We start from the raw sequence: 21666 nt of genomic DNA on the forward strand, positions 1-21666 counted from the left end.
TCTGCTTGATTTTGCATGGCACAAATCTTGCTCATAATAAACCTCCTTGTCTGGTATAATAAGCATACCAATACATTTTCTTTAGGTATATAGGTATGGGGTCCTCCTTACATTCATCAGGCTCAAAAACATGAGAAAAAGCATCTACTTTTCCATTCTTACTGCTAGGGTGATATGTTATAGTAAAATTGAATCTGCTGAAGAACAAAGTCCACCTATTTTGTCAAGCAATATACTCTTTTAGCAGATTTCAGGTACATTAGATTTTAGAAAATGAGCTCAAAGCCATCCTTTTATCCTGTTGCATCAATAATCACGGGTCAAGACCTCAGAGAACATGCCCCAAGAAACAACGGTATTCAAAACAGCAGTGTTTATGGACCCAAAATGGAGTTTAAGACATTGCAACGCGAAACAAATAAGCAAAATAGAGTCGAAAGACATTTTCTGTAGCAATGAAAGTTAATTCAGCCTTGAAAGTTGATACAGACAGTTTCTACAGGTGTCCCAACATTGTTGATTACTTATAAACTCTGTCTGAATAAAAGCAGTGTTGGAACAAGCTGTGTTACTACACCCTTTGAAGTATTATTTGGACAATATTGAACTGTATATTATTATCATAGTGGCAAAAAAAAAAAAACAATTAACAAAGGAAGACAGACAGACCATTATACCAGTCTTTCCTTTTGAGAAATTGCAAAGAGAGCCAAGGTGTCAGTGAGTACAGTTTCCTACACCAGTAACTTAAAAACTGGAGGAAACTCTAATAGGAACAGGTTTGACACACCCAAAGCTACAGCAGAATCAGAAGACAATCTTCTGAGAGTCAATGGCTTGAGTGACAGGCATTTCACAGGACAGTGGTTGAAGTAAGCAAGTGTCATTTAACTGTAAACAGAAGATTTCAATATCAGATATAACAGGTTATGTGGCAGTAAGAACATCACTGCTAAAATTGCAAAAAGAGGCTTACCTGGACCAGGAACCATTGCCAATAGTAATAAAATTAATGCATCGGACAATTAAGCAATTGGAGATATGAACATTACACAGCTGTTAAGCTGCACTTGAAGCTGTTGTGCAGTGAGGCACCTGATTGTGCTTCGTGCCTGCTTTAATACAGACAGAGCATTTATAAGTAATCAACTAAAGTCAGGACATCTGTAGGAAATGTTAGTGGAGTTGTGCTAAAATTCCAATAAAAGCTGGGGAAAATGGGGGTGTTCTAAAAGTATAAATCAATATACTGTATAGTGACCTCCCCAGGATTAAACATTCTTGGTCACAAAGAGAACTGAACCTTGAGCCTTACAACTTCAAACCTGAGGCCTCAATGCCTGCAAATATAAAATGTATAAAGGTATAGATTATCTGTAAATGAAAAAAGCAAGAGAAGGCTCTTTTCTATATTTTAACACAATTAAGAAGGTAAACATAAGCCTGTGTAGCATTACTGTTGTCTACAAAGTAAATACAGACTTGTTCCTTTTAACATCATAAAGGACAGAAGAGGTCTTATTGTGTGGGATATTTTTTTCATATTAATATTTTAGTTAGGATTTAAATGACATTACCAATGCGTGAATTTTTGGTGATACTGTTAAGAGCATCCAGGATTTTTGATCCCAATGTTTTCACGTTATGCAAATCATCTTTCATTGAGTAGGAAAGATCCATAAGATAGTAAAGATCCACAGGGTAGCCTTCTGCACGCATAAAGTACACTTTAAAAGTTGATGGTTTTCCTAAAAATGAAAATTTCCTTCATTAGTAATTATCGTTAAAACATAATACATTGAGCAATAAAAGAACATTTTCATTAACCAATTAATAAAAACAAAAACATGGTAAGCCGGATTAGAATCCTAAGGGATTGTGTGTCTGTTCCCTCAGTGTGTTAAATTGATAGATTAAAAGACAACAGCAGAGATGCATCATAGTTCTGGAAACATGATTTAATTATGGGCATTTCTATAGCTTTTTTTTCATAATAAAATTGTTGCTGAACTTGTTTTAGTATAAGAATTAGTAGTAAAAATGATTAATTATTTTGTATTTTTGTGTCAGCATATATGATATATAAGGATAAATACTCCAGGGTGTGAAGAATCTATTCTTGATGGCACTTTTTTTAGGTTGTGCTGAAGATTACCATACATGCAATCATTTTTGGTATCAAAAGGAAACATGCCTACCCTGTGGTAACCTTGAAATACTCAATCTCAAGTGGAGCAGAGACAACTATTTAAAGATATCATGAAATGAATTTGAAATATCTCAGATTGTATTTCAAGGTATCTCAAATGCACTTTGAAACATCGTTTAAAAAGGCATTAATTATTTCATGAATTCTGAATAGTATTTTAATCTTTCTACAATACTGTACATTTCCAGATATCTGAAATACATTTCCAGATATCTCAAAATAGCTTCCTGTGTATTTTCAGGTATTTGAAATATATTTCAAGATATTTTAAAATCACTTCTGCTCTAATCAAGATATCTCAAACACATTTCAAGATATCTTACAATAAACAGGAAGTCCCATTGAAAGAATAGGCAATTTAACAGGAAATGATTTTGAGATATCTTGAAATGCCTTTAAGATATTTTAAAGGTCAATTTAGGATACCTAAAAATTCATTTGAGACATCTTGAAATGCACATGCAGTTATTTGAGATATCTGAAAATGTATTTGAGATATGTAAAATTTAATAGCAAATATCCTAAAATGTAAAGGAAATTATTTTAACATATTTCAAAATGAGTTTTATTTATCTTAAAAAACAAATTACATTTAATTTGAGATATCTTTGAATGTTAATTTGGCTTGCTTTAGAAAAAAAACAAAAGATAGTCAAGAATTTAAATCTATAGCAAAAATACAAACACTTCTAAATCTCTAACAAAGGTAAAAAAATGCACTGGTGTTCTGTTTGAATGCAGAGGTAGGGAAGGAGGGAAACCCTGGTACAATCTGGTTGGAACAAAAGCCAGCAGCCACAGAGGACTAAGTCTGAGAACAAGTTATATGTATATTATACTGATAATGTAGTATCATAATGCTTTTTTATGTGAAAACAAATGAGGTTTAAATGTGGTTTTTATCTGCTATTCGACAAAATCATGATGCTTTACAAGAATACCACATCATGTCTTATCTCCTCTGCTAATTTTTAATGTAAATAGCAGTGTATGCTATTCACAGTCTGTAAATTAATAAGAGCAACTGATGCTAAAATAATAACTGGTCTGATCTATAACAATGAAATTACAAAATAGTGTAAGCTAACTAACAGGGTATAGATTATGATACTTATCTAGAGATACAAAGATAAAACATCGGAGCATTGTACAGATAAATCAAAACTTTCCTGTCTGAATTTTTGGACACTTTAAAGTTCTTTGGAACCCCCATATGACACACGTACAGTCATTATAAAAAAGCCCAGTAGCATCTGTCTACAACAGCTGATAGACTTTGACGTCGCTGAGGAAGAGATGACACACTGTCACAAGGCCATAATTAAAATAGTTAAGTCAGTCATGGTTTAGCATGGCAACCAATCTAGGCAAAATGCATGTGACAAAAAGTCTACTGATCCATTTCACCCATAAAGCTCCCTTAGTGAAAAATGTTACAGTGAATCAAAGCCAGTTGACCATCTACATCCATGATGTTGGAAAATCTGATGATTTGTATTGATTCTTTGTAAAGCCTTCAAAGTATACTATTTAAAAGGCTAAGCTCTCTTAGCAAGAGAATACAATGCCCATTTTTTCTAGCTATCCATTTTTTTTGGCAGCATTGTAACCGAAATTGCACAAAGAATTACAAAATGTGGTCTTATTGTAACATGACAGAGATTTGGTATAACTGCTGCTTAATATTTGACAGTTTTCACAATCTAGACTAACATTTTATTAGCCTTTCAAACTCTTCTATCTTCTTTTTGAATGATTTGTTAAAGCCCAACTTTTTTTTAGACTTTTCTTCCTGTAGGCCCACAATGGTTATGCTATACAGTATTTATGCTAACTGACTAATTAAAATTTGGCCCGGTATGAATGAGTGGAACTTTCAATGTGGGTATACAGTAGTTGTCTTCATTAATATGCCCTGGCAATGGACCAAGACCCCACCCAAGGCTTGTCAAGTAGTATTAGGACAGACACCACATAACTGGAACTGGATGAGCAGATTAGAAAATGGAGGGATGGATGGAACCTTTGTTTCTCTTCAGGTACATTGGAATACACATTTGCAATGTTTTATTCAACTTTTGGTGTATGATGCAACTGCTACAAAGTTATTTCTTGCAGTTCAGAAATCACGTATTTAATTATTTTTCTGCATTACAAGCAATCACCATCAGGCCCAATAATTTTGCATGCTTCTACCACTCATAGGTCCCGAAGGACCTCTGACCCTTATGCTTTAAAATGCTTTAATGTGGCCCATGTTTTTCAATTTAATTTTTCTTTTTTAAAAACCTGGGTAGAATATTAATTTGTTACATTTGTTATTTCCTGCTCAATTTTGGATATTTTCTTTTCTAGAGTATTTCCAAAGCTTTCTTTTTTGTGCAGCACGGTTTCTTTTTGGACTACACATCTATTTTGTGGATAAATTGAGACATTTAGGATTGAGATCACAAACGTACGAAAGGAATACTTTGTTTTTTTCTGTTTTTTAGGGATTCTTTTATTAATAAGATGTTTTGAGTTGTATTGCTCAAAACAAGTATGGAAGCAATAATTTCCCATAAGTATCATTCATCTTTACTGTGTTTCTTCGGAGAATCCTTGGGTACCGCTGGTTTGAGTTTGTGTCGAATGAGCGGTTGCTCATAGTCCCAAATGAGGCACATTACTTGCATTGTGAGGGAGCGTCAATTATGGCACTACAGCCATGTGGCGTGATTCCCCAAAGGTGATCCGGCTCGTAGGATCCTCATCGATGAGGGCCATGTGGCTGGACCAGGCCAAGGGGACACCTACATAATACCTGGCTACGGCAAACAGATGGTCATTTTCAGAGGGTGGGACTGGACTGCATGTCTGCCTGTGGGGTTGCCAACCAGGATCCCGAGCTGTTTAGTTGTGTGGTGGGTGCAGCAATGCACTGTACCAGTGCATGCTTCTCAACCTGACCTGACCTGACCTGATCATTCATCTAACCTTTCAAGAGAAGTTTCTAGTAAATGTTTAAAAAGCTTAAATTCCCATATTCATTATATCTTAATTCAATTCAATTCAGCTTATTTTTACTGAGTACAGGCTTAGTGCTGTAGTAAGATCACAAGAAATAAAAATACAAATAGCATTACGCTCACAATAAAACAGAACAAATTGAGTTTGTTTAATATAATTGTGACAGTAAAAGTCCATTAACATTGTTACTTAGAAATGGTCAATTGGCAATGAAGCACAGGGAAAAATACCCAGATGACAGAATTACTGAAGAGAATGGGAGTAGAGGATCAGCTATAACACAGTCTCAGTAATCTTTACTGCATGTGGAGTATATATGAATGTGGCCAACATTAGGGATTTCTTCCTTAATTGAAACCATAGTGATAGTCTTCAGTTGATCTTGCCAGCTACAATAATATGTTCACCACACAAGGTCTCTTTTTCTCATCTCTTACCTTTTACTTTTATTCTTCTCTTATCATTCCTGAAAAATGGATAGCCTCTAGTATTAAATCTTTCTCCACTAAGACTTAGTTCCTATATTCCAATAATACAGTATATTAATCCTAAAGCAAAGCCAATGCTTTTAGCTCAGGTATTTTCTTTCTGGCTACCCTGACCTTTAGTGGCACCCTGTATATTTAACTATTCGAATATATGCACCTTTGTTTTAGCTACATTTTAATTTATTAAGAATTGCGAACATTGTAGAGCATTGTGGAGTTGGTGAGTTACTGTATTTTTGCTGTGTCTTGTGTTTTTTTGTGATTTTTCTGAATTTATGAACTTTTGCTCTGTTTTTGACTTTTTCCATTGGATTGTGTATTTAGACTTTGCTTGCTTTTGGAATCGTCTTTATATGCATTGTATGCATTTTGCGCTCTTCGGAGCTTCACAGTTTTGTTCAGAGCATTTTTGCTAAAAATAAACCTTTTACATGATAAAGATTTTTCTAGGCCCTTTTTGTGTCCAGTTGGGGATATCTGATGGTGTTTACCCCCAGTGTGGACATTATTGGAAGTGGTTTTGAAACTTACATGCTTTGGAACTCCTAGTTAACAAAATGAATGAGGCTTTAGAGAGCAATATTCCTTGTTTTCTACCCCACAAAACCTGTAACTACCCTCCTCCACCAAAAAAAATAAACTCTTCTAGCGAGTTTTGAGATTGCTAAACAAATTTTAGCAACAATTTTGTGATGAAACTTGGCTGGTTTTACTCATTATTACTAATCACCCTGTATTTAATATTTTAAAAATAAAAATATTCTAAACAAAATACATATTACTTAAATCTATTGCTTTTGGGATAATCATTTGGAATTGTTTCTTTTTGCTTTGCGTCACTCCCCAACCATAACCTATCATCTATGGGGGAGAAACAAAAGCTTTAGATTCGTCAAAAATTTTGATCTACAGTTTTCAATGGATCTCAGCACTCTAGAGACCCCTGAAACCAAAAACATTGATATCTTGATGATGGGTGTGTGCCTGTCTGTGTCTGTGTGTCACCGTTTCTTGAGGACAGTCTAGAGCTAAAACGGCTTGATTGAAAAATACCAAACTTGAAACTTTAAGCCTGTAATGAGATGACATTAGCTTTTGAGCCAAATTGGTGCAAGAGAAAGAGGTACTCTAGAGGAACCCTCAAATAAATTTTTGATAATATCTCGAGAATTATGGCAAATGCAATTATGACCAGCAAGATCAGCCTCAGAGCGGTAAATAATTACTGAAATTTACAGAACAGTTCAGGTAACTTGGTCCCTAGGGCACAAAGCCTACTGATGCTCACGTTTGATTATTATTATTCTTTTTTTTGGCCAAGAGCAATTTTCTTCCTAATCATTAGGCCCATATGCCAAGAAATGCTTTATTCTCTGTACTCCAAAACTAAACTAAACAGCTTCAATAATGGATAGAATGTACAACAGTATTTCACCTATTATTATGTTTTCTCTGAATATATTTAATATTAAGGATTGTGGCTGTTGTTAATGTAGTTGTAATGCCTTTTTCTAAAAAATTATTGAAAACTGGTAACGTATTCTGACAGATGTTTCTGTAATAGTGTTTCTATTTTTAATGTGCTACTTTTGGTTTTTAGTTTTTTTTTAATTTACATTTTGTTTTCACTAAAACACCTTTAGATTTTATAAAGTTCAAAAACAACAACATCAACAACAAGAAAACTTGCCCACCAGGTCTGAGTTTCAGTTGGATTTTCTGTGGTGCCAGCTGTGTAGGCCTTTCACCTCCTCTAACAGGGTCGTTCTGTATTATGGAATATATGCTGTCAACGTCAATTATGTTTGCTTTTTCACAACCCCTGTTGAGAAGCTGCTGTTCAGTATCACAGCGAGTCGAATCTGGCTCTCCATGTTTTGTGAAGTTCTGTGAATGACAGAAGTAATATTAAAAAAAAAAAGTACTAAAACAAAAGCATACACTGTAAGAAACAAACATTGGACTGAATTGTATGAGAGAAGTAAAAGGGATTTTGAAAAATAGCCAATCTATTATTTCTTTGATAGGGTCTATCTACTAGTTTCATCATCCTGCAGCAGTAATGAACCCGCGCCTTGTCTTTTCCAAGCTTCTGGCACAAACTTGTACTTTGTAGAACAATTGTTTTAAGGCTCTGTTTGCCGGACATTTTGAAAAGGAAGCCCATAAATGTTACTGAAAAGTACAGTCATGCTGCCTGTGAGAAGTCAAAAGCTATTTTTAAACAATTAGTTACATGGCATCAATGAATGAAAAAGTAGGGAAAATGGGCTTTTCTAACAACTAATCCTCACAAAATACATTTTCAAGTTTACACGCATTTCGAAGTGAAATTTCCACTTTTTTTACTGGATAAACACCTTTATGATAAAGTATAGTCAGTTTTAATTGGGGTATGAGGAAACCTCCTAATTTATAAATAACAGTAGGTAAATTAACATTTTTTTTTTTTGTCTTTTTAAATCTTTGTAGTGCAAAGCAGTCCTGAAAACAATGATGCTGATTTGGCAAGGTTAATTTTGCTATCATTCTTTTTCCTCATACTGTCTCCATTAAGTCTGGGGTTGGCCCATAATGTAGCAATCCTTCTTGATCAGTTTAGTGGCCTGTCCGAAATACCCTGGACTGCCCCCCAGTAGACCACAGTGTAGAACTGTGCATTGGCCACTGTGAACTGGTAGAACATCCCACATACCTTGTTTCGTACTTTAACTCTATGAGGGCTGAATATTTTTTCCCAAAGACAGTTTCTGAAAAGCAATGGTTTCAACACAGAAATCAACAGAAAACGCCTGTTGCTGCATGCTGTGGCTGCCAGTTTGCCAAGAATGTGCAGCAAGCTTGCTGCCAGGCTGTCTTCACTGGGGCAGCAGCAGCAGCAGCGATCACGGTCGCAGTGCATTGCAATCTGGCTTCTACCTCTGGTCATTGTTAAGTGGCAGTTCTCCCTGACAAACATTGTCAGTACCACGATTAGCTGGGGACCAATCAGCTGAAGCCAGAACCTCACATCCGTTTTCGATCACTTGTATCAAAATCGGAGTCCGACAAGTCGTAGTCCAGTTCAGAAATAATAATAGGCAAAACATCATCCATGGAGTATTTTGCTTTACGGATTCATTTTGATCTCTCGTCAGATGTCAGTCCCATTTTGGCTGTTGTTTGCGCCTTGCTACTCACGCGAGCGCAGGAAATCTCGCTCAAACCAACGAATCTAACTTTCCTTTTAGCAACGAGAGTCCAACTAAAACATAACAGTTAGTTTCGTCAATGTTTACAGTCAATTACCATCATCAACTCCTCCTTTTGACAAAAGTCAACATCAGCCCTGAAGGAGTTAAAACCTCCTAAAAAAGAAAAGACTGCTCTGGCAGTATGCAGAAAATTTGCATTGTCCTCCCTTTCCAATCTATAGCTCAGACCCCTAGAAATAAGGCTGCACTATCTGTACCTCTTTCCTCATTATGGTAAATGCTATGTTCAGTTTCAGGCTGATTCTTAGGGCTCCACAACCTTTTTTCATACTCCTTCCCATCTTCATTTCTGTTTCAGGCCTACCAGACAGTGGTCATCAGAGAACTTTTGTAGATGAAGTAAATTGTAGTTGTACTTTGTGCCGCAAGTGAAGAGACAAGGACACAAGGCAGTTCCCTTGCTACCACTGCTGATCATTATCTCCAATGGGAATTTCTGGTGCCTCACACACTGTTTCATTCATTTATATAGTCCATGATTCAGAAAGCTATAGGGGAATCTACCTGTATTGACTTTTTCTAATTATCAAAGCAGAATGACTGGACAGTGTTAAAGGAACTGGAGAAATCAAAGAACACGATCCTGACAATAGTGCCATACTTATATACTTTTCTTACATACAGAGTTCAGTTATGAAGACTAACTAGTGCAAAGGTGGGGCCTGTGGCTGGACATTCACTGTATTAAAACAATCTAACCTGTTGTCACCAGTAGGGGTGCCTTTGAACCCCCAATCCCTAGACACACAAGACACAACATAACTCCAGGCTCAATAAACAGAGTTTTAATTCAAACAGCTGCAATAATACAATAAATACAGGCAAAAACAATCACAAAACCTGTGCCCTCTCTTATCTCCTTCCATCCTCTAAGTGATTTTTCCTTGGTGCCTTCCTACTCTGACTACTAGAAGTATGGCAGTGGATTCCTTTTAAGGTGGACCTAGGAGTACTTCTGGTGTCACATCGTGGCTTGTTGGAAGCACTTCTGTGTCATAAGAAAACTCGGGAAGTTACCTGCCAGCAGCACCCTTTATCATCACCCAAGGATCCCCACTGGATTCCAATTCCCATGCAGTCCTGTGGGTGTCAAAACTGGAAGTGCTTGCAAGGAACACTGCCACTTATTAATTTGGGGGGGATGAACTGCTTCTGGCTTCCACCTCTAACCAGTTTATTCTTCTTTCCAGCATCCTAGTCAGGACAGGAGTTATAAGGCTTCCTGGCCGGGTGACGTCAGCAGTTTGGCCATCCTTCCATTATGGCTTCCCTACCGGGTAAGAAATCCTCCTCCATCCTGGACAGGATGTCCATCTGTCCTCCTGGGTACTTACATTGTGTGTCAAGTAAAGAGGGTATCTGAAGCCAACACAGACTTCTAAATTAAAGAATAAATTACATTCCTTTGTGATGATACATCTGCAATCTGTTAATCGACACCTAATGACAGTTATCATTTATTAGATATTAGTCTCATCATTAAGGATTTGCATTTTCACTTCACTAAGCATTTATTTTGAAGAATTTATGCAGCAAGGAACAGAAAATGAAATGGTACATACCTTTTGTTTGCACCAGACACAGTTAGGGCCTGAAACCATACAGTCATTGCAATTTTTCACATTTGTTTTGGCGCATTCCTGAGACAAAACTAAGGAAAAAATGGAGGATAAGATTAATAAGATTTACAGTCGGCATTGTTATAAAAGCAATCGTTTCCCACGCTTACAATTTATCATTAGTTGAGTGTTGGGTGAAATATAAGTACAAGGGCCTTTCTGAATGTGTGCATAGTAATAGTCATCTGAGCTTTTCAGTAAATTGGTAAATGGTTGACAAAATAAAAGATGGCAATATACAGAATCCTGACAGTTACCATATATACTCACATATAAGTCGGGTCTTGAAACCTGAAAAATCGATCATAAAATCAGACCCCGACTTATACGCCCATTCAAAAAAGCAACATTACATTTTTTTTACATCTTCTTGTCTCCTCCAATCTCGCTCTAGTTTCTGAGACGCATCGAATTTTGTTGCAGCAGCGCAGTTACCAATTTCTTTCGCTACTTCAACGACGTTTAATTTAAAACCAGCTTCATCTTTTCTTCTGATGGAACGCTCCATCGTAGATAAGGGATGCTTTTACGATAAAGGTGTATGAGGATGTAAGATACAATACACACAAATCAGTGAAAACGTTGCTTCGGAATAGTTTGGGTATTACAATGTGGTCATGTAGACACAATAGAGAGAGAGGTTAGGAGCACCTGCTGATACAGTGCATTAACACACTTAATAGAAACAAAAGGCAGTATACTCCATGGTTACTCTCTTGGGTGGGCTTTAGCATATCATAATCTCTTGAACCAATAGCGTGAGTTTTCTGCATTCAACTTATACAACTGACATTATAAGATAAAATAAATTATACGATAAAATCAAGTGCCAACTTATACACGGGAGAACTTATCTGTGAGTATATACGGTAGCTAAAAGGTCAATAATGCTAATCAATAAGCAATATGCAAAAAGCAGCTGACACAAAAAAGCAAAGACTTTAATATGCACAAACATGTCACTGAAGTTGCCAAAGATTTTAGCAGAAAAACATAAACAAAGAAAATAGTATATAGTGTGAAAAAGTACTGACAGATCACATAACTAAAGTTACAAAAGAAAATACAAGCACAATCTTGCTTTGTCCATCTTACCCTATGCAAACACATCTACATTTTAACTGCTCTTTATAGATACAAAACGAACAAATCAAAAAAGGCTGGAAAATAAATATGCAGGAAAGGCAAGATCAATTTGAAAAAGCACAGACAAAATGAAACACAGACATGTAAGAAAAAAAATCAATAAAAGGTTTAGAAAATGGACCAAAAGCTGACAAGAAATTTCCATTTGAAGCCTTGCTTTGATACTGGGAGAAAATGCCTGCTACCACCACATGCTGACAAGTCTCATCCCATCACATTACTGTATGTTATGGTCATTATATGGCAGCCAAACCAAGCACTACAACATATACAATGATGAAATAATGAACGCTTGAAATACATGTAACTGGATATGAACCCTGATAAAAAGTTTGGGAACTAAATCATAATAAGCCAGATTCATAGAATTCAAAGGGTACTGCAGGTAAGCAGACAGAGGTAAATGTGCTGTGTTAATAGGCGAGAGGATTGACATGACTATTATGTTCTACTTGCAGAATGGTGTATGTCTTGTCACAAATCACATGAAAAACAGGAAAACACAACACAATCATCACAACATAAAGCAAGGGAAGAGAACACAATACAGCAAATAAGCAGAAATCAAATACTCAAAAATTAATTTATATTGGGGTGGCATGGTGGCACAGTGGTAGTAAGGAGACCAGAGTTCTCTCTATGTGGAGTCTGCATGTTCTCCCCATGTCTGTGTGGGTTACCTCTAGTTTCCTCCTACAGTCCAAAGACTTGCAGGTTAGTTGAACTGGGGATCCTAAATTGGCCCTAGTATGTGAATATGTGTGTGGCTGTGTTCGCCCTGCGATGGGCTTTGTCCAGGGTTTGTTCCTGCCTTGCGCCCTATGCTAGCTGGGATAGGCGCCAGCACCTTCCGTGACCCTGTTCAGGACTAAGGGGGTTAACAAATGACTGACTGAATTTATATTCATTTTAAATGAGACATAATGTTTATGAAAAAAACATTTACCAAATACACAAGTCAGAGAAGCAATACTGTGGCCATTATTCCATTTTGTTACATTGTTAATGGCACACAACACCTTCTCTGCTAAAAGAACATTGTGACAGAGATGCAGAAAGCCAGCTGCCCCTTTTCTGCCTGCATTTTGCAAGAACCCTAAAGTGAGTGGCTGAACTATTTTGCTGCTCTAACACTAGACTAGCTTTGGTCAGCTTGCTTTCTGAATTTCATCTGATATCCGTATGAGCTGACATGTTTGCTAAACTAATGTTCTGCTGCAGCAGAGAGAAGTTTCATTTAGGGTCAGGAACTGAAGCAATGTTGCAATCAGGGCTCATTACCAAAAAGTACAGAAAAATATGTTAATATAATTGGCAATTTCTATGTATTAGAAATGCATTATAACCACAGTAGAAAAGCAGACACTACATTTTATTAAGTATTAAGATGTGAGAGTTAGCAGTTAAAAAGTTCATGCCTATATATTTTTATTACCCTGTATAAGCCACAGACCACCATTATCTCTCAAAGTTAAAGCCTGGATGTGCAGGAGAGTTGAGAAGAGATGGGCCCCTTGATAATGAGGGGAATGTAAACTCTTGGGTTGTAAATAATGGGTGAGCGCTGGGAAAGAAGGGGGTGCAGGTAGGGGCTGTCAGACAGATTTGATGGACAGCGAAGAGTTTGACACCCATCCAGCTGAGAGATAATGGTAGATCAATTACAAGCAGGTCTAGAGCAATGAAATGCTAGGAGTCAGATGAGGATGAATAATCACTTGTGTGATAAGAATTGTAATAAATCTAAGAGTTGCTTTTAGTTGTTGGCTCATTATTCCATCCGAGATTAGTCTGTATGTGCACCATACAATAAAGCTTAATTTTTCTGTCTGTTCTGAAATCTCTGAGTGCCTTCTTGGGGGCTGAAGGCGTCCCTGCCGTGTCAGCCTGCTTCAACAAAAGACAAACCAATCTTTTGCCAAGCCAGAAACACTAACCAAGAATCAAAATCAAATGACAAAAAATGTTCAGAAAGCTGTTGGAAAAACCACAGCAAGAAATGCACACAAAAAATTAAGAGAATCCAAACGCTGATGCCTAAACGGTGCATATAGTATATATTGTATGATCATTTATAAGGTTGTCCAGAGGATGTCATGCGAAGTGCATTTCAGGGAATTCTGGGAAGTTATGTCTCAATGGACAATGCAAAATTCTCTAAATAGTGGCACCTGTTAATATTCAGGATGGCATCATGGAAAGATGGCAGAAACTTACTGCTTTCTTAGAAACTGATATAGAACAAAATAAATGTCAAAATCGGATTCCTTTGCTTCAGAAATTTCTGATTAGCCACCAAGATGCCCCAAACATTCCCCGGAAAAGCTGCATCAGTCATAACACCTAAAAACTCTAAATCACATGACACAATCACATGATAAACTCTTCTTTACGCTGATGGACACTCGAGATCTAAGAGACGATATGGTCCTGCAAGCAGAAAGGGAAATCTGCTACACTCAGCAATGGCTATATCTTTTCTTAAATATAAGTATATGAATCTTTTCACTCTCCTTGGAGCCAGGAAGATCACTCATTTTCTGTTTGGGCCTGAAGAAACTTCACACTTCTTAGATGCCTTGAAGCTTGAAATCTATGCTAACTCTGTGGAGGGATCACTAGCCCTAAGATTACACACTCCATACTTAAACCCATAGACCAGTGATGGCAAACCTTTTAGAGACTGAGTGCCCAAACTGCAACCCAAAACCCACTTATTTATTGCAAAGTGCCAACACGGCAATTTAACCTGAAAATTGAGGTTTTAGTTTAGAAAAAACAACTCATACATTAACATCTTTTGTCCTAAAAAAAAACCCACAATAACAGAGCTTTCAATAATAGAAACAGCTTTTTATTGAAAGGTAAAAGTTTGCATTTGGCATACATTTTAACAATTAATGTGATTTTTGCTGTTGTATCTATGCTGATAATTTGTCTAACCTTGGCTCATACTTTGTAATTTTGAGAGCAACACATGCAGCACTCAGGTCATCTGTTAGTCTGTTTCTGGTGTCAGATTTAATATAATCCAAAGCTGAAAACAGCTGCTCACAACAAGATGATCCAAACAAAGTAAGGAAAGCAATCCCAAGTGCTTTCATTGACTTAAAATTATTTGGCAGAGAATTCCACACTTTAAGGATTTCATTTTCAAAACTAACTGTGCTGTCCTTTGTCATCCCTTCTATCTTCTCAAATGTTTCACTCAGGTCTTCCCCATTAACCTTCGTTCCCTTTCTCTCTCTCTTTTTTCCCCTTTTCATCAGCCTCGCGCTTCTATTATATATTACGGGGACATAGATCAGATGTGGCGATTGCAGCTCCCGGCTACAATTACAGATGTGGATGACTCCTCACCTGTGCACTTAAGAGAGGACCACCTGCATCATGAAGCTCCCGGGAACCACTCCGGCCGCACTACCACACCCCCTTTAAGCCACAAGTGCAGCAATTATCTATTGAAACTGGCCTTTTCGATTTTGAGCTGTGGACCCGCTATACCACATCACCTCCAACCTAGCTCCTTCCTTTCCAATCCCACCACGGGGATCACCTTTGCCATAGACTCAACAGGCTGCCGTCTGTGCCGCACCCTCATGCCGCATGTGAGCCGTCCACCTTACCCCAGACAGGAGAGGGAGGAAGCGCTCCCATTGGCCTGCTGGGCAGAGGGATGGGTGATGTGAGAAATGTCCTCAGGTGTGCGTGGAGAGGGGGAAGGGAGAAGCCCAGCCCCACATCCCTCTGGCTTTCTAGTAACAAACTCTGTACTGGGGCGACGGCACGCGTGCCCCCAGAGAAGACATCACCACTACCCTAGACAGTCACTGAGTCCATACTATGAGAAGAAACTAATTGGAGCACCTAAACATTTGTGCTAGGTACAGTCACAGCATGTTATTATTTGGTTTTGATTTAATTTTTTTCCATTACATTTTGAGCTTTTTCTAGACTGTTTTCTACCTGTTTGTCATTTTGAAGCAAACAGAACTTGATACTGACAATCATTTTTTTTCTAAACCAATTATTTTTAGATGTTGAAATGTTTTGCATCTTCATTGATACCATTTTGGTTTTCCATGGACACCTCCATTTTTTAGCTCTGCTGCCATGATGCAGTGACCCATTGTTAGGGTGCATGGTCTTGTTGGTCACAACCTGTGAGGTCATAGTTAAACTGGTGTATAGGTCAAGGCCTGATTATCCGAGTTTAAAGATAGAAACGTACATTTTTGACATGTCTGTGTTTGGTTAGGATTTTAATAGCAATAGACTTTGTGGTTTGAGTCCTTCAACTTTTGGGTTCTGTAGTAAACTTAATGACAGTCTGGCTGAGTTTTGTTAGTAAATTTAGATAGGCTTGTGAAGAACATTTCATTTCCTGGTGCATTCTTATTAAAAAACTTCCTCATTTTCCTATCGTAGCAGTAGCACACAGCAAACAGCCTAACACCAAAAATAAAGAGAAGGCACAGAAAAAGGGCCACATAGCAAAGACAATGAGAGCACTGCACCACAAGCAGAGTTCTTTACTTAACAAACAGCTCCACACAACATTGGACATGGCCAATAAAGGCTTGGTAAACTCCATATTATTCTTTAATGAACTTTATTAATAAACTTGTCTTAGCATGGGAAGCAGAACTCAAAATTACATCAAACATTTTAATGATATGCACAGCCATGTGACCTGTGAGCTTAAGAACTGCTGATATTATTACTTGCTATCTTATTATATTCCACTGTACTGGAATTTGCTCATCTTCTATATTCAGCTTAGGGACTTACCTGCTTCTCTATCCAGCAGCAAAAGAGTGAACAAGAGGAACCACATGACCTAAAAAGCAAAAAGTAAATAAAAATAAGCAAAACAGTTTTGCCACATGACCTAAAAAGCAAAAAAGTAAATAAAAATAAACAGTTTTGGAAAGATGTTGATTTTTCTATTGGTAAGATTTATGTTGCATGTCAGTTGTGAGAAAATGTAGAGGCAGTTAAAAATGAGACACGGGGAGAGAGATATTTACTTGGTGTGACTACTGCATATACTTTATAGAGCACATTATGCATTCTCATACTTTAGCTTATATAAAGGAAAATATGCCTGCAATACTGTAAAGTGAAAAAAGAGAAATGTTTAATATTATTTTAAATTAAAATTATTATTGTATTGTTCTTAACTTAACGGGCATAACTTCAAGAAATAATATGTATGAACAGAAAAAAAATTAAATGTATATCAATAATCTATATATTTTAGTTTCGCAACGTATGTTCGACTGGCACATTGATATACTGAATTCTTTTTTTTAAAGTAGGAGGCTCCGCCCCCTGCTTGCTTTGCTCGCCAACCTCTGAGGCCGGGCGCTGGCTGCTTGAAGGGCATCGGGGCGCTCCACCATTAGAGAAACCGATTACATTTAAACAGATGGTATATAGAAGAGTATGCGGATGGTGGGAGGAAGATAAAATAATTTTAGAAATTATATATTAAAATGGGCATTGCAAGAGGAAGAGTCTGGAGGAAGTGTGAACTTTGAGAAAGAGAGAGAGAGAGAGAGAGAGAGAGAGTGACAAAGAGGGGGACAGTGAAAGAAGAAGAAAAAGAAAATAAGACAAGTGAGATATTTGGTGGTGTAGCAAGAGAACCTAATTTTTAAGGGCTGCAGGTTTTCATACTTTGTCTATCCCATAGTTGCATTTTGCATTTTTCTTATAATCTTTCATCCCTTAAGTGGTTTTGTCTAAAAATAAAAAATACATTCTTATATTTTGTTTGCATTCAACATTTTTGTAATGAATGGACAGAAGCCCCATGGTGAACTACTATTAACAAGGCAGGAGTTGGGAAACAGCTATTTCATGTTGTACTTGCAAAATATACAATTTTTACATAAGTGAAAGTTAGTTCGGTGCTTCAAAATATTTCTTGAAGTGTAACATTTTGCCGATGGATCATACTAATGAAAGGCTTCCTAGTCGGTGCTGCTGACTACAAAGACTATAAAAAGACCTACTTGAACTACATGCAGCACATGCATGAGAAATCAGTCCCCATGTCTAGCTCTACTGTGGCAACAGCCACCATACTGTATAATCTATTTACTTTATTTAATTTAATTTACAAAAACTAAAAAATACAAACAAAGCAAGCTTATTTTTTTCAGTTTGAAGACTCATTTGTTAAACTTGCAATAAACTTTACCTGTTGTTCAGCAGAGTGGACATAGTACCAACTCAGTAATTGCATGATGTCTGTATTACGTCATTGCCAAATGAACTTTCGCAACCACAAATTATTTGTGAACAACATTCTGCTCAAGTATGTAGACCTAGTGAATCTTAAATAATAACATAATTAAGTAACATTTTTATTTTCAAAAGGGGTTTCCCACCACTGGTAGTGTGCAAGGCAACAAGTAACAAAGTGCAAACACTTGACATTTTTTTAGTTGTGATCAGAAGTCCATAAGGAATTTCAAATGATTGCCTTCTGAATTATACTGCAAAGAAAGCAGCTTGTCATGACATCAGACCTTATGAGCAACGTGGATTAGGCTTTGAGTGTGTGTGTGGCTCGGTGCCAGTGTAGTGAAAAGGGTGAAAATAAACACAAATGTCCTTAGTTAACTCCGCCAGGCAACAAGCCAGTGCATACACAAAGAAACAGGAAGACTTATACGTAACTATATACTGAACTGGATACTTATTAGGCTACTAGTCATTTTAACAACAAAGATGTAGGCTTACCTAACAACTTTAATCATCAACAAAAAAAGATGTAGTTAGACCTGGAATGGACTAACCATGGTTTAAGCCCAATGGTTCCCAAACTTTGTTTAGCTAAGTACTGGGCATTGCATGTGTAATATTTATGTGCACATTTAGAAGTGGTGTCAAAGTTTACCCTTTCATCAAAGTCATCACATCCATATGTTTCACTATCACTAGAATTGGAATCTACTGTTTAATGCAAGAAGAACTTTCTGAAGAACTGTCATTAACACAACGAATTGGCTCTCTTCTTCACATGCTTCACCTTTTGACAGCCCAATGTTCTGCCCATTCTGCTATTGCAAATGATGTGTCAAGAGCCACTATTCACTGGAGACATTTAAAATCAGGAAAGGCAGTGTGTGAGCAACTATTGGCGAACAAGTGATATCTCATTTTATATAAAATCCAACGTCTGTCTGTACGCTTTTAACGAGAGAATTACTTAACGGATTTAGATTGGGTTTTTTCTATAATTTGCTTGAACATTTTGGTTGATTTTGCGACTTCTTTCATCGCACTAAGTATCATAGTTCACTTGCTGTACCGATTTATTTGCGCAAATCTAAGTGAGACACAGCAGACTGAGTGGAGGGGGGGGCGGGTCCCTCCTCACTCACGCTCCAGCCTCAGGGCGTATCTTACCTCCACTTAGCTAGCGAATAAAAGAACTACTTAACGAATTTAAATCAGGTTTTTATTTCTATAATTTGCTTGAACATTCTGGTTGATTTTTTGACTTTTCTCATCACGCGAAGAATCATAGTTTGCTTGCAGGAGCAATATATTCGCACTAATCCAAGACAGAGGCTGTGGGCCAAGGGGAGGGGGAAGTGTGATGTCAGGAATAGGGAGCCTCACTCATGCGCCAGCTTCCGTTCAAGTCAGAAAACCTCTGCGTTTTGAAGTGTACCTTGCCTCAGCTTAGCTAGCGATACCTGTTTGTTTATTGATTTTTAAAGTTTGTCCTGTTTCACTACTACGCAGGCAGAGTCGCAGGGGACGGCTAGTCAGGGATAATACTGACAATGTTAAAGAGGACACAATCTTTGAAAATCCAAAGAATAAATATATTTTCATACAAGTTAGTAAGTTTCAGATTGCTTCTAACCCGTTGAGCTCTGGTTAGCTTGTGCAGAAGTCCAACCATACTAAATCCACCTTAATTAAATGACAAGTGTCTGTGTGTTCATCCAGTTGTCCACCTCTGCCATCCCAAAAGATGGCGCATTACAGACATCAACAAAGCTTTTATTAATCCAACACAAAATGGCATATAACACAGGCATATGCATTGCATGGTGCGGGCAAACATTAATAGCTGAGGTTAACATTGATACTCAGATACCAACCCATGTTAAATGGGTAGCACATCTAGTACTCTATTATTATCACGACCAAAAAGGGCACTGCAGCACCCTCAGCATCTATGTCTTTGTATATGAATTGAAAAGTGAACTTCAGATCAGACCTGGCCCATTCAACCAAGTATATATCTCTGCACCCTGGAGCTCCAAGTAGGTGGAGTTGACCCCAATAGGCACCAATAGAGTCTAGCTGTAAACCTCCAGATCTCCACTCTTGTAGACTACAGTTTAGATTGGAGTTGTGGGAGAGTTATCTGACTCAAATAATTGCAAGAACTGACAATGAGAAATCAAACACAATGACACCTTTAACTGGATAACTAAAAAATACAATATGCAAGCTTTGGAGGCAACTCAGGCCCGGAATCTGAGCTGCCACGAAAGCTTGGCATATTGTAATATTTTTAGTTAGCCAATAAAAGGTGTCATTTTGCTTGACTTCTCATAATGGCTAACGCGGTACAACACCCTAGTAGTACAAGTATTGGCAAGTAAGTTAGCTCCATCAACTTGGAACTCCAGGGCGGAGGCTCCGTGCTACAGAGATACCAGACTCCATCCAGCAGGTTGCCTGAACATACAGCACATAACGTATATCTATGGCCCTGTAAACAGTGTTTGAACCAAATGTAGTGACATCCAGCCCTGCCTGGTTCAGAGTCTGCAATGAGGACAGTGAACTCAGGATCTCCTCATATAAAGAGAGAGACTTGGACTGCATCTCACTGTCAACCAACCTTGTCCTGTTCTGCGGACTGCAGTGATAGAGTGCATAGATAACAGTGTTATTGCCTGCAGTGAACGTGTGAAAAGCAGGTAAGCCTGTATTTCAGATAACTGACTGAGCAAAGTATTGGTATGTATTTGTGTAGCCCATCTCTGTTCTGGTTTAATGTTGCAGTAAAGAATGTGTCCAGAAAAATATATGTCAAAACAAAAGAAGCCATTTGCATTTGGAAATGTAGTGAAGTATAAATGAAAGTAGACAATACTAGAAGTATAGAAATATTCTTAAAACATACTCAAGTATAGTAAAGACGTTTTTTGTACTTTGTTACTATACAGCACTGTATACCAATAAGTGTCTAATAGATGCACTTTAACAAGCCCTTGTAGCTCCTGTTCTAAAGTCTTATTAGTTTACACCAAATCAAATTTTACACATCTGGAAACAAAGTAAAACTCTGAATAAGGTGTGGTAGCATATAAGCAATAACTGTAAAAGTTTTTTTTTAACAAAGAAGTGGTTAATGCAACTATGTGTTAATAATATAAAAACACAGTATTTTACTTTAAATAGATCGATGTGGTGACCACAAAGTCTTGCACTGCAAGCAGTTTAAGCTCTCAAGCCACTGAGATGTGTGCTGTGTTACCTTGTCACCCCTCATCTCTGTAGTGCTTGCCTTTGCTGAAAAACTGTTTTATATAAAGGTCAGCTTCACAGCTGTAGCGTGTAGGCATGCACACAAACCCAACCCTGAGAAAACCTGAGTATCTGAGAGGGTTTGACATCGCTTCCTGTTAAGAGAGCCAGAGAAAACAAAACTAAATTAAATATTGTAACATTTTGGTACAAATCTAAGCCTAAGTATTATGTTATGCATCAGGAATGTAAAATTCAAATTCTACATAATAAAGAAATGTTGTGTTCAATAAATTCCCTCTCATATGAAATCATATGAAAGTGTACAAAAATCCATAACAATACCCCTGTGTCACCCTAACGACCTGCATATCTATGTCTTAGTCTGCCTGGGTCAGACTCCTGGAGAACTTAGTAAAACTATTTTAAAA

The 21666-nt window shown here is 37.4% G+C and overlaps 1 protein-coding gene across 1 annotated transcript in view; it reads right to left on the reverse strand.

Annotated features, from left to right (window-relative positions):
- The window catches only part of itgb2 (integrin, beta 2), a 119243-nt gene that overhangs the window by 35748 nt on the left and 61829 nt on the right, over positions 1-21666 (reverse strand). Inside the window, exons 3-6 of the mRNA XM_039756427.1 lie at positions 16517-16565; positions 10523-10611; positions 7401-7593; positions 1578-1748 (exon numbers count right to left, since the gene is read on the reverse strand). Of these exons, the coding sequence (XP_039612361.1) occupies positions 1578-1748; positions 7401-7593; positions 10523-10611; positions 16517-16562 (499 nt within the window). The 5' untranslated portion in view covers positions 16563-16565. The remainder of the gene's footprint in view (positions 1-1577; positions 1749-7400; positions 7594-10522; positions 10612-16516; positions 16566-21666) is intronic.

Source organism: Polypterus senegalus, chromosome 6, assembly GCF_016835505.1.
Source record: "Polypterus senegalus isolate Bchr_013 chromosome 6, ASM1683550v1, whole genome shotgun sequence".
Lineage (NCBI taxonomy): Eukaryota > Metazoa > Chordata > Cladistia > Polypteriformes > Polypteridae > Polypterus > Polypterus senegalus.